The 14,562-nt window shown below is 37.1% G+C and overlaps 1 protein-coding gene across 3 annotated transcripts in view; it reads right to left on the reverse strand.

The window, feature by feature from the left end:
• The window catches only part of LOC142074900 (phosphatidylinositol 3-kinase regulatory subunit alpha-like), a 115,892-nt gene that overhangs the window by 15,054 nt on the left and 86,276 nt on the right, over positions 1-14,562 (reverse strand). For 2 of the 3 annotated variants that reach the window (XM_075135865.1, XM_075135866.1), the window contains 6 exons: positions 14,066-14,267; positions 13,787-13,866; positions 2,616-2,718; positions 1,827-1,925; positions 1,522-1,702; positions 921-1,046 (listed from right to left, as the gene is read on the reverse strand). In XM_075135865.1, the coding sequence (XP_074991966.1) occupies positions 921-1,046; positions 1,522-1,702; positions 1,827-1,925; positions 2,616-2,718; positions 13,787-13,866; positions 14,066-14,267 (791 nt within the window). Of the gene's footprint in view, positions 1-920; positions 1,047-1,521; positions 1,703-1,826; positions 1,926-2,615; positions 2,719-7,038; positions 7,378-13,786; positions 13,867-14,065; positions 14,268-14,562 lie in introns of those variants that run through there. The other variant, XM_075135867.1, reaches the window with a different exon arrangement.

Raw genomic sequence — 14,562 nt, forward strand, 5'->3', positions numbered from 1 at the left:
TTTACCAGAACACATTCTGTCTGCAGAGCCTTACAAAACAGAGAAAACAGGCCTGTACAAAAGGCTACCATGATGAGGCTTTCCATGATGATGTTTTCCAAGAAAAACTGCTAGACAAAGAGCTAGCTACAATCTTTGTTTTGTATTAATAACTATTATTTGTGATGATTAGAGCCTTATGGCAATGCACTTTGCCCTTTGTACCAACTAATGTCCTTAGAAGTACATCTGGCTTTCTGAAATAAAGGTATAAGATATTGGGCTGGACAGGTCTAAAGAGGTCATCTAGTCTATCCTCCTGCCCCTGCATAGCTAGTTGATAGCTAAGTATTTTAAGTTCAAGTTGCCTGCACTCCTCCACCTTTCTTCAATTATTTTGAGGTGTATTTCCTGAACATTTTAAGAAGCAGTCTTGATTTCGGGGCTGTAAAACAGCACTAATTCACTGGCACTTTAAGACTTGTCTAAGAGTTTATTAAGATGTAAGAAGGATAGAGGCAGCTTTTCATTCCTGTACTGTATCTACACGTCATCACTCCACCCTGCATAGGTGAAACCAGACCCTTAAAAAACTAGTAATAAAATACAATGCTTCCCTGCAGATGTGTCTTGAAAACCTTAACTCAACTTGATGAGGTCAGTATGCAGAAGTGTTGGTAAATCAAGACAGTTCGGTGCTTGCTTTGGATGCAGGTGTCAGACTTGAGCACAGGGTTAGGTTACAGGTGGTGACTATTCAAACACGAGTAAGCAATTTTACTACACTGAGTGAGCACATAAGATATGTTTCCTCTTTTGGGCAATGGTAGTGGTGGTGGAAGGGAGAAGGATGGAGGAAGATGGCAGTAAGAATTTACAGTAATATTCTTCTAAATCTACAGAAGTCTTCCACTCTCCCTTTGGTTTCAAATCTAGCTCACCTGAGATGTTCTTGTGTAGTCTTCATAGAGTCTGTCATATTCTCGGCTTTTTTCTTGAAACTGGGTATTATATTCATGTAATTTCTTTCCCACTGCTTCAATGCTATCTTCTTTTACAACTTGATCCTGGGATGATAAGCAGAAGGAAAGATATTCCGTAAAGAAACAATTATATTACACAGATTTACAGGATAAAACTGCTTAAAAATGACCAGATAGTTACATGGTAAATGTGACTTCTCTTTTATCAATATGGAGATATGATATACTATATGCATAATATGCAAATTAGAAATAATATTGACAAGCAATTTTGCATTGCAAGTGTTCAGCTTTATACTGAAAATTATATATTTCATCATTAATGAGTGGGATATTTATTAACATAAGTTTATTTCTTAATAATATATCTGCAGTATTTAAAGTTTTAATTATTTATATGCAAATTGTGGAGTTGGTTTTAAACAAAAACATCCATTTTTATACCCACTTTATTTTTTCAAACATTAACAGAGCTGAAGTTCTTCATGATAAATGACTCCCCAGTCTGCAGTAATTTCTCTGTATTTAAGTGTAACACAAAGAAAATAGACCAAATTACCTGCTGGTACTTAGATACTGGATACAGTAATTTTACATCCAGTTTAGGATTATACTGGGCTAGAGATTCATTCCGGTAGTGATTTATTAGCTCAACCACAGAGCTGAAAGTTAATGGGTCAGAAAAGCCGTATTTCCCATCTCGGTGAAATATTTTGATTAATTTGTTATTTCCTCCTTTCCTGCAAATAAAGTTTGTTGAAAAGTTAGGCATACTTCAAATACTATTTCCTAAGGAACACTGTATTTTAAATGCAGTATTGCATTTTACTGTCAGGTATTACAGACCTAGTGTAATTATCTTACCTTAGCGTAAGTGTGTAGTCCCCATGCATTTTGGTTGAAGCATCTCGTACCAAAAAGGTACCATCAGCAGTGTCTCGAAGCTTCTCATTTACTTCTTCTCTAAAATGAAAGCAAAAGTAACCAATCATTTCAGCTACTTCTCACTCATTTGCCTTCTTACTGTGCTCTAAATTATTCTGTTTTAAAATAACTGTTTTTTATAAGCCTTCTTGATCTCCATATTAATAAATACAGTTTTTTAATAGCTTATTTAACATTACTAGAGAACAACTGGGATATAAAACCGGTATATTCTATGTCCTCTCACTGCTGGAATAAAGTTATATTCATGCAAAGGTCTTTCTGCTTGTTCATACAAGCCTGCACAACTGGAGCAGCCAGTGCTGGTCTAATGCACCTATATATAGTACAGTTAAAAATGTTGCTAATATATGGCACTTGTTAGTCTGGCTTGTTAACTGTTGTGCCTACAGTTGAGGTTCTGGATGAAAGACAAGAAGAAAATACTTATTTCTTGGTGTTGTCCTTTCATGCTAGCATTTCATATAGCTGTCTTAAAATAACAGAACAATCACCAAATCATTTCACATATTACATTCTAACTGGCTGCCAATAACTTTTTAGTCATGTTTGGAATAAAACCAACTGTAATATGTTTGTGTTGGAAAATATCCTAAAAATGGCTCTTAGAACTGTAATTTTTCTATACTTAAGAAGAATACATACACACAGAATAACAGCAAAAACATAAAGCCAAACATAAGAAATACATGTCTTGAGCTGATTTACCTTGAGATATCTCCCCAGTACCATTCAGCATCTTGTAATGACATGTTGTTATTCATGCTGTTGTTAGTTACAGTATTAGGTTTCGGTGGCTTAGGAGGCAGTACTGCAGATGAAGGGGGAAAAAGCTGATTATAACTCATTGAAAACCTGACCATATATTCCTTGAAATTACACATTATTACATGAATGAGAAAAAAAAATAGTTACAAAATCGAGTTTTCCATCACTATCAGTCTTTAAAAGACATTGGAGGAATCAAGATTGCTAAGTGTCGGGTCCTGCACTTGGGCCACAACAACCCCATGCAACGCTACAGGCTTGGGGAAGAGTGGCTGGAAAGCTGCCCAGAGGAAAAGGACCTGGGGGTGCTGGTTGACAGCTGGCTGAACATGAGCCGGCAGTGAGCCCAGGTGGCCAAGAAGGCCAATGGCATCCTGGCCTGTATCAGAAATAGTGTGGCCAGCAGGAGTAGGGAGGTGATCGTGCCCCTGTACTCGGCCCTGGTGAGGCCGCACCTCGAATACTGTGTTCCGTTTTGGGCCCCTCACTACAAGAAGGACATTGAGGTGCTGGAGCGTGTCCAGAGAAGGGCAACTAGGCTGGTGAAGGGCCTGGAGAACAAGTCTTAAGAGGAGCGGCTGAGGGAACTGGGACTGTTTAGTCTGGAGAAAAGGAGGCTCAGGGGAGACCTTATCGCTCTCTACAACTACCTGGAAGGAGGTTGTAGCGAGGTGGGGGTCAGTCTCTTCTCCCAAGTAACAAGCAATAGGACAAGAGGAAACGGCCTCAAGTTGTGCCAGGGGAGTTTTAGATTGGATATTAGGAAAAATTTCTTCACTGAAAGGGTTGTCAAGCATTGGAACAGGCTGCCCAGGGAAGTGGTTGAGTCACCATCCCTGGAGGTATTTAAAAGACGTGTAGATGTGGTGCATGGTTTAGTGGTGGACTTGGCAGTGCTAGGTTAACAGTTGGTCTTAAAGGTCTTTTCCAACCTAAACGATTCTATGATTCTAAGATATTTTACTGAAAACAATATAATTAAACAAGAAAGATGTACTGTTTCAAAAAAGTATGTTAGTCTTGCAATAATATATTTTAAGCAAAATATAACACCATACTCATCTCCTCCCCCGTGAAGAAAGCATTTGAGAAAAAAAAATTCTGAAGTTTGCTTTTACCTTCTTCCACTATCTTCAGGTGAATATAAATAATAAAACATGTAAAATTTTATTTTTTTTCTCCTATGTAATGATCTTAGAGGAACGTTGCTGTTTCCTCACCTAGAAGCTGAGTAACAAAAGATGCAAACCCACAGCAATACTGTTTATTTTAAGAAGAATTTGGTTTCTGTGATCCTCAGCATTCTGTGCATTGATTTGCCAAAAACCACTTTAAGAAACTCATCCGTGACCCAAATATCCCTTTTGTTAATCTTAGTATTCTACAGAATAAATTGTGTTCCAAATGCCAGGACTGATTAAAAACCACATCCCCCTTTTCTCAGTGTCAAGCTGCATACATATACCAGTGGGTGCCAGAGAAGATACTGCAGCACTCCTGACTTAGTAGCAAGGGGGAACTGGAATCAGGATTAAAAATCAACCCAGCTCTTTTAGTTCTCCAGTAAGTACAACATTCCTTACGAACATCCCTGTCTGTATAGTATGACCGGCTACAAAAGATGATGTTTTTACAGTTGCAATGAATATCAAGAAAGCATAATTTTTTTATATGATATGAAAAAATGATGCGATATCAGGTATTCAATTAATATTGCTAGATTTTAAAATCTGTTTTTCCTCAAACAATCCAAAACAATGATTTGTAATCACTGTTTCAGGAAATAAAAGTGTTATTACAGCATCTCCTTTAGTCACAGTGTGGAACAGAGATAGCAAAAATAATAATAAAAGAAATGCAAAATTTTTATGATATAAATAGCAGAGCTAGAACTACATCTGACAGAATAAAATCAAAACAGAAACAGGTCAATTCAGTAAAAATTCAATTAAGTGAGCAGACAGGTATTTCTACAGGTTATGATTCTAATTACTATAGCCATGCACTAAAACACAATTTAATGCTAATTTATGGAAAAAAGGAAAAAAGAAAAACTATTTGTATCAATGACAAAGTAAAGAAATCCTACATATCCACTAAGAATTTTTCAGCAGCTATCATAAAGACCAAAATGAATTAAGTCTTCCATAATAAGACTGCAGTTTTACCTGGTGGATCCATTTCTATGTAAAACATCAAGTCTGTGCCACAATTTATATCTGTCTTAGGATATTCTATATCCAGTTCTTCCATATTCCAAACAGTATTGTACATTTGTATGAGTTTCACTGAGTAAGCTCAGATACAAGAAAAGTGTCAGGCTCTCTTTGTAATGGTGTCTTGGAATTAATTTTAAAACCTATAAGGGGCTGCACTGTAACCTATTACATCATAATCCTCAGCCAATCATGTCAAAAGAATGTCACCAGACCATTCCTGTTTCATCATTTTGTTCTACATTAATCTTAAAACATTTTTAGTTTCTGAAAGAATCTACATTTAGCAGAAATGCAATATACACCTGGTATTACAAAGAAAAGGACTGAGTGAGCTCTCCTCGTCCACGTTCCCAGTTCGTTTTCCTGACTTTGCAGCATGGTACAGTCCAATCCTGGCAGGATGACAAAAGGCTGATATGCTGCAGCACGTAGCTCTTACACACACGCGCACACAACACACGCACACTCACACACAGGGCAGCTCCCTTTAGAGGTAGGTCGGTCACTTCTCGGTTTCATTCTCCTACTCAGACACCTGAAGTTTACCATTCAAAAAGCTATAAAAGGCTTGTGGACCTACTGTACATATTAAAGATGTGGAAGAGAAAAAGAGCATGACTCCGTGTGTGTGTGTATGTGTATCTATTACACACACATTATACACATACATACACACACAGAGACATATATCTCCACATAATGAAATATGGATTATGTTTTTAAACTGTACAGATTTCTATAATTTTAATGGACACACAGGTCTGATATACTTGATATTATTATATAAAATGTGCTTACTGCAGAGATGCCTTCCCCCCCTTATCATTTTGTAATAAAATACAATTCCAATCGATCTGGATTAACTCATTTTGAAATCTAAAAATCAAATATTGTAATCTTACATTCAGTAGAGTTTCCTAAACCATGGAAGAAAGTCAAAACTGAGCAAGATCTTGAAAAATGATTTTGCTGAACATAAAAAGCCAGTCCGTCAGGATACAACAAGATTTACTCTGCCTTTTCACACTGTTTCCCTACCCTGTTCTCATTGAGATATTTATCAAGTTAATTGTTTTTAAAAGCAAGAGTCCTTGTCAGTGTCTTCTTCCTCACTTGACGTTATGTCATCAGTATTCTCCTACCATTTAGAAATATTCCTTCTTAACTCCCCCCCATCGTTGACTCTCTCAGACCTCTTGGAAGAAACATATACAGAATAGACTATTAATTCCAGAGCAGAATGCTATGTAAAGCAATCTGAATGCTTTAAACTCACTATAATCTATGGGGGCAGAAAAACAGATACCAAAAATAACCACAACAAAGAGTAGCTGTAGCAACTATCTGTGCCTACATCATAAGAAATCCTGGTGTGGCTGAAATGTGCTCTATTTCACAAATACTCATTAAAAAAATTAATACAATTTATATCCTTCTCAAATATTTCACACACATCTACCCTCCCTCTGTGCCCCTCATCAGCTCACCCCCTTTAGACAAGCATTAACATATAAGAACGTGCCTGGAGTACCAACAGCTACCAAAAAATGCATGCTAGTTTGCTTTATATGTTAACAAGCTTAAATTCATTTTGAAGTAGATTCTCCCCTCCCTGTTTAGGTAGACATGCTCCAAAGATTCCTTCCATTTCCAAAATGAAATAGGATACTTAAAATCATCCCAGACACAAGTCCAAACACTGAATTGGAGGTTTAGCCCACCTGCTACCCAGACAGTTGAGTTGCCAAGGTAATTATATAAATTAGGTTATAAAGATTTCCTACAAAGACTACATTGCTGCATTTAGGTCTCATGTGGGATCAGTAAGATTTTTTTATTCTGTTGAATAAAGGCTTTCAGGAAAAATTACTTCTCCAGGGTTTCACTGGTGGCCGAATTCTTGACTGCCCACACTTGTATAATCAGGTTAGTGCTCAGTTCAGACTAGCCTAGCTTTCAGGCAAGAAAAGACAGGAGGCAGATAGGCAATTCCCCATTCCCTGTATAACCTGGAGAGGTACTGAGGTACTTGACTTTCATTCACGTATCTTAAGACCATGAAAGCTCTACCTAGTAATCAGTTATAGCAAAATACTTCCACAAGGTGATGAAGAAAACACACACAGAAATTCAAAATCACTTACTTTGTAAATTATGCATTGCAAATGCTCGCCCTTGTAATACAGCCTGAAAATACAATCCAATAATCTGAAAAATTAATTGGTTTCCTCTTATAAAAATCTTGCTTAAAAAAAACCCAAAACTCCTTTTAATAGGAAGCTTCTGTGAAGCAACTACGCAAAACACAATTCTGAAAAAGAGATTGCTCTGCTTTCCAACCAATGTTCCATAAAAATCTCTAAAAAAGCGGTAACATGCAGTGAGAAAATCCAAGCCTTCTCTCTCTTCTTAACTGCTTAAATCTCTGTGCTGTGCGGAAGGTATCCACTTACTCTGGTTCATCATTAAAAAGTGAACCTGACTTTAGTACTGAAGAAAAAAAAAAAAACAAAACAAAAAACCACCACCCTCGGTAGCTTGCACATCTCTCTCAGATAAAGATCTCAGTTTCATGATTAACTTGGGCAAGTTCAAATATTTGCTGAGCATGAGATTTCAGGTGGGGGAAGGGGAGCCAGATTCAAAGTAAAAGTTGTCATCAGCTAACAAGTGGCCAATGCAGGGCTAACTTTCTCATTTTAGCTAAGTAAATGAGAAGACCATTGTAAGAGGCCTTAAAATAGTCTCTCTCACTGGCTGCTGAGTGCAGTATTAAAGTTGAGAAAAGCACCATGAACAGCCAAATACAGGAAGTGGCTAACTAACTTACTGCAGAAAAATAACCCAGAATCAAAATCTTCCTTGAAAAGAGCTGCATCTCTCAGAGCAGCCCTGTACAAGCAAAATAGCCTGCTTGCAAGCACAGCATCACCTCCTACACACTCATGCTGGATCACAAATACAGGTGTTGCTTGAAGATCCTTAGCATGAAGCTGTGAGGCATTTTATCCATTTTCCATAAACTGAAAGTAGTAGAAAAAACACCTGTCTGTATCCATGGTGTTTTCCAGTACGTCAGGGCTGTTGATTTCTTGGGCAGGCAGGCAGGAAAAGGGACTGTACAGAGAGGGAGCAGTTTAGGTTAAATATATTTTCCTTGCCTTAGTGTTTGGTGGAGATCAGACTTGCTAAAGGAACAGAACAGCAACTGAAGAGCCTGCTCCCCTTTGCCTACAGAGATTAACTTCTTTGCCAGCTATACTTTTACAAGGAAATAAATCCAAAATGAAAGGAGAAGCAGACCACAAGATTTAATTCAGAGAAAGAAGAGAAGGGGATTAATATTTTCCTCCCACTTGTTGGAAACAGTGAGAACTTCTAGTAGCTGTGTTCCTTGAGATAAGCTCGTGCTCCTTACGGCAAATGGCATTGAAGTTTTCACCTCCCGAACACTCCACCTACCAAAATCCTCCTATGCTACAAAATACCAAACCCACTTGTACCTCATAATGAAATCCCAAATATCTGCAGTACATTTTTGATGTTTTACAGTTTATTGATTAGCTTCCCCCATAACAATCCCTTGCTTTTCTAGTTTTAGCCTTTGCCTACTTGAACAATTGTCAGTTCTATATATAATCTAAAGCAGCACAGTCATAAAGGTACAGCCTACTTCAAATGAAGACAGTAACCTGCATTTCTGAACTAATGACAGTACACAGCAGGAGAAGAGGAAAAATCCAATTTCTGACAGTAACTGATATGCCTCCTATTTACTGTTAAAATTACAGAAGGGGTTGATAACACTTTTTGCTTTATAGGGCCACAATACAGAAGCATATTCTCAAAGGAGATAAGACAACCCAAAACTGGTTCATTTAATTGTTTATCATTTTAAAAAGCACAGGTACCCACACAGAGATAAAAGATAAGACTTTGTTCCCAAGTCCAATTTTTTTTTGGATTCCAGTGCCTTGTGCAAAAATGAGTTCCTAATCATCCTGCAGAAGGGAATCATGTGTCTTGTCAAAAAAAAACCCGATATGCACACACCTGCATTTTCATACAATTGCCCCATCTTAACTTTTATTTAAATTTAAATTTCAAAACTTTGAGTGGTGCCCATTGAATCTATAGATTTGTATTTTCAGAAAGTTAGCAGCCTATGACTTTTTGGCAGTCATACTCTCGGTGTTCTATCTATAAAGCAATTTGTTTCTAAAAATAGATGTACGAAGCAGGAAGAGAACTGATCAGGTTTGACAGGCTTGCATGTGCGTTACACATACTTACATACAAATACACACACACATATTAATCTGTAAAAAATTCTAATAATGTTGTACATATTTCAGTTTTACCAAATACTTTCAATTAGGTATTGAGAAACATAAAGCATACACTACTGTCAAAATATAAACCAAGAATACAGCATTGCTAGGTATGGTGATTAACAAAGCATTTTGCTCTCCGTTAAATCAGATATAAAGCCTGAATTTTATTAGCTTAGAAGGGGAGCCCTCTGCCGGGTGAGGCGCAGATGCGCAATATCCCGTACGACATCAGTTCTCCCCAGGACAGACTGCCTTCTGCACGCTCCAAACCACGCTCAGTGCTGCCAACAGTCCAGCCAAGCCCATGACATGATGCAGAAAAGTCCTGACAAGGGATAGTCTTTTTACATATTTGGCTGTGCCCCCAAGACACTACCGACAGGACTGCAGGCTGAGCCTGACCACCGCAGTCCAGGGGAGCTTTGTGACCAATTTCAAGAGGAACAGGATCAGCCTTTACACTCCCCTGCTCTGGTTGTTATGCCACCAAGCTTGCTAATATTTTGTTCAGCTAAAAGCATCTGCATCTTGGCAATACTGCCAGAACTCTCACCCCATCCCCTGCAAGTGAGCAGTTACGTGTAAGGCAGTCTCATTACCTCACTTATTCTTAGCTATGACCCTGTGAGTAGTAAAACCTACCTCTTCATGCTTAAAACTGCAATATTTCACAGCTTGAGCCATTATTTACAATGTTATTTACAAGCCTGGGAAACGGGAATAAACTGGGATAGACAGTTTAGACAAAGCAGCTTAGCTTGAGTTAGCGTGCAGGCCATTAGAGGCTTCAATTCATCCGTACAGGATGGCAACTCCTTCCAGCCACTGCAATAGCTCTTCCTCTGCTCCTCACCAGCCTGTCTGCCCACAATGCCACCAGCTTCCCACATCTCTTTTGCTCTCCCACCATGTCCCCCTTCCTCTTTACCTTCCTGTGATAAGACACACCTTGATCTCACACACCCAAAGCCACTCCACGCTCCTCAACACACCTCCACCCCAAGAGGACTCCCATCTCCTTGAGTTCTCCCCCAAAAAACCCTCCTAACTCTCCTATAGCACCACCTTGCTCTGTACAACCTGCCCTCCCAGCTCAGCCGAACCGACCGCGCTGCCCCAAGCACCCGCTGGGCCCTGTGGACAGCTGTGGGACCTGCATCCAGCGCAAGCCTGCTCCAGACAGGAAAACCAAGAGCCTTTGCGATCCTCAAAAATGAACTGAAAAAAACATCCAGTCTTCTATACCTACAAATATAGCCGATTTTTCAATATATACCTCTAAAAGCATACACGTCTTCACATCTCTCTATGTCGTGAGAGATTCTATCTGCGAGAAATAAGCAGCACTGTTAGCTATAATCTGTTATAACTAAGATACTTTCTTCTAATACTACTGTTTTGAATAGCACATTTAGAGACACGCACTTTGTTTCTGACTGTAAAATCAGCATTACTTTTTAAAGCCTGTGTGGCTGTTCATCAAGTTGGGGTGTTAAAATGGGATGCTAAATCATCTAGTTTGCCCAGTAACACTTACCACCTTTCAGGCCTCCCACTGATAAACACAAAGAATGAGACAGGAATCAGAAAATGGATCTGGTCACCAATTATTCAAAACACAAACATTTCTCTAATCTTACTTCTCCTGCAACATTACTTTGTCTTGACATACTACACACATAGGCACAACAGGTATTTTAATTTTAGTACTTTAACTTTTGTGGAGGGCTAAGCACTATTCTAATTCACAAACAAAAATACATAGTTTGCTGTTGAACACTGTGACAGAAAAAAAAATATCAGTCCAGAGTTGTGATAAAAAAAAAATCAAGTAATGGCCTAACAGTAACTCCTGGTTTTGTGCTATGGTGTGCATAGCATCACTCTAGCTGTAAGATGTTCAATTTAAGATATTAATATTAAGATATATTAAGATATAAGGCCCAATTGCATAATTTCTATTGCTTTGATGCAAGAAGGATAATTAGTGGGTGATGAGATAAGAAAAAGAACCACAGTTGTGCAAAGATTTCCTCCCTATTCAGATCAGTTATCGCCAACCCTGCATTTAAAGTATCTACATACTGCGTAAGATACCACTAAAATTTCATGCACAGCTCATTTTATACAGAATGTTTTCATCCAGGCTTGAGAATAACAGAAAGAAAAAAGGAGAAAGCTATCACTTCAGCCTGTGAAAAAGAAAAGAAACCTGGCAGCATTGGCTTACCTGTTGTCACTTAGTTGTCATTACACGATTTTCAACAAGTAAGATTCTTTCTGTTTAAAACCTCTTAACTTCTGAACTTTAAAAATTCTATTATAGATTGTCATTCTCAGAACACTTATATGACAAATAAGGTATCTTCCTTTATTACAATGTCTCTAAATATTTTTTATGGAAACTCAAGCCACCACAACCAATAATCTTGAAGATGATAATTTTGAAAAATACATCTTTGAGTCTTCTATGAGAACTATAAAAACACAGCACTTCAGATGATCAGGTCACTGAATGATTTTGGTGCTGAAAACAGACTTGTGTTTTAATCCCGTAAACTTACATAACATTCTATTAAGACTCAACTTTTAAAAATTATTCAAGCACTTTACAGGCCTAAGAGCAGAGGCTAGCTAACCATAGACTAGAAAGCCTGAAAATTTGTATCTGAGTTTTTTTTCAGCATATTAATAGATGTGCAAATGTTCTACTAAAAAACATTGCCCAGAATGGACTTTGAAATGGACAGAGGAAGAGTTCTATTTTTGTAACAGATCATATGAAAAAATCCCAGGAGGACCCTCAAAATAAACTATTGCAATACAAAAAAATAATTAATTCAGAAGCAATATTAAAAAAAAATAGCTGTTAGATTATAATTATTAATGTAGCATCAAACCCTATAAATCTGATGGATACGGCCACATTTCTTCAAGTGACCTAATGATACTCTCAGGATGACTAGACTCCTTGTCCTCATTAGTAGTTCTAACATCAACATCTTTCACTTTTATACTTTCCTCATATGAAGCAACTCAGGACTATACACAATCAAGTGATCTCTTAAGTGCAACTTAAACTCTCACTTTGCAACTTAAGAAACTCTCACTGTTGACCCTACCTTTGTAAACTACCAATCAGCACCTCAAGCCATATAAGTTTACATATCCTAAAGCATTTGCAAACATATAATTTTGAAAAAATGCTATTAGCAAACTGTTTAGAATATTACAGGTTTCAATAATGTATTTTGCTTTGTAAGGCTTATAACGTGGCAAAGATAAAATCATTCTTAAACAATTAGCAGTTATTTGCTGATTCTTTGTAAAATAAGACAAGTAGTCATTAAAAGTTTGGACTCTCCTGGTTGTTATGAAACATTAGGAAGAAAAATACACAGCGGTTCTGGAAATGACTCCTTAACTATTTTGACAAAATTGAATGAAACCAAATAGGTATAAACTAGCTGAAAATACATGTACACTAAATGTTAGGGAAAGGTTCCTAACTAATAGAGCTGGCAAGGTTGGAAAAGCCTTCCAATCAAAGCAGTAGGAATAAAAATCTTAGCCATTTTAAATTAATCTTCATTAGTTGATGAAGGGGATTATACAATGTGCCTACCTGAAATATGAGACATAAGGCATTTTTCTGCTGCTGTTTTTCTGCTGCTGTGTTCTAGCTCTTCAAATCCTATGCAGCCCTACAAATCCTACTGCCATGAACTTTACCGTGTACTTTGAATAGAGAGGCAGGAGAGCTACAGCCTGCCCAATGTTCTGTTCACCATTGCCCTATCCTTTGTTTGGATATTCTCTGTTACTAAGCTGTAAAAGCTAATATCTAAAGTCCCCCTGCATTAATAATTTCTTTTGCACACAGTTAGCAACTCTGCCTTGCTCCTACCAAATATTTGATTTAAACCCAGGGATTTTTGCATAAATTAGAGGTGGATTTTACTGTTTGTTGACTAAATTAGGTTCTAACTCCCAGAATCAAAACAAGTGTAATCTAATTTTCCTGAATGAGGTGTTAATATTTTCTGCATTGTTTATTGATATTGATTAAGAAATCTTTTGAGTCTCTGGATTAAAAAATGCATATAAGTAAAGAAAGGGGGAAATCTTACTTTCTTCAAATGATCTCTATGGGGTATTGTATTTCTAAGAAAATTTGCCTGGGAGTAGAGAGAGAGTTAAATAAAATTTCCAGAATTTCACCACCATCACCGCTGTATGATATGTATTCTATTGGTTTACAGGTCTTATAAGTTCACAAATTCCTATTCACTGTTTACTGAAAAAGGAATGAAAGTCCTAAGGCTGTACAAACTATGGGTACTAAAATGATTTTAATGAAAAAGACAATTTCTTATAAAACAAATGTTGCACACCACTATGGAACATATGAACAACTTCTACTTAGTTCTGTAATTATGCACTTTTGCATTAAGTTTGATTAAAAAAGAAAAACAACATGCATTTACTGTCCTTAAGTTGAATTTTAATATTTAAGAAAACAACAGTATATATTTTTTTTAATTAAAAATATTTTTACCTGGTGCAGGCTGTTTCTCATTCCATTCACTTGTGATTAAAACCTCTAGGATTTTTATGTGGTGTTCAGTATTATCACAGCTGCAAGACATGAATTAGACAGTAAGAACTAGGAAAAATGCAAAAGTTTACATTAGTATTATTCAAAAAACATTGGAAAAATTTACAACAATGCCCTCCACATTAGAAGTGAGGTCAGGAAATTAATTAATTAAACTTACTTTTGTATATAGCTAACCCATGTTTACAGTACAGAATATAATAAAGATGACCCATGTACCTTGCTATCTGGAATTTGAAAAGCAAAGGGCTGAAAATTTCAGCGAGAGACCTTGCATTCAAGAGATTTTTGCTGGAGGCTTGACAAAGTCTGAGGAAATGTTTGAGCAAATACTGGAGTGTAAGCCAATACTGGGGAGGTATATTTGGAGATCTGATGAGTTTCTTCAGCAACTGAGCATATTCCTCCGAGCTCTGCACTTCTGCAAGCAAACAGATAAAAGGATCTTGATATCAGAACAGTAACATTCAACAAGTAAAATGAAACTATATATGACTCCTTTGGAAGCATCAATCTTACAGAAAAAAAATAATAATTCTGTCCTTCATTAGTGCCGTAAGACTTGTTTCTTCTTTTGAAAAAAGTGAAATACTCAGGGAAGAGTAAAGAACAAGTATTTAAAAGTGAAATGGAAACAGATATGCATTTTGGTAAAAACCACAATGTGTTCAGAGTGTACTGGTAGAAGTCTGTCTTGTTTAGCGTCACACATGATT

This window comes from Calonectris borealis, chromosome W (genome assembly GCF_964195595.1).
Source record: "Calonectris borealis chromosome W, bCalBor7.hap1.2, whole genome shotgun sequence".
NCBI classification, from domain to species: Eukaryota; Metazoa; Chordata; class Aves; order Procellariiformes; family Procellariidae; genus Calonectris; species Calonectris borealis.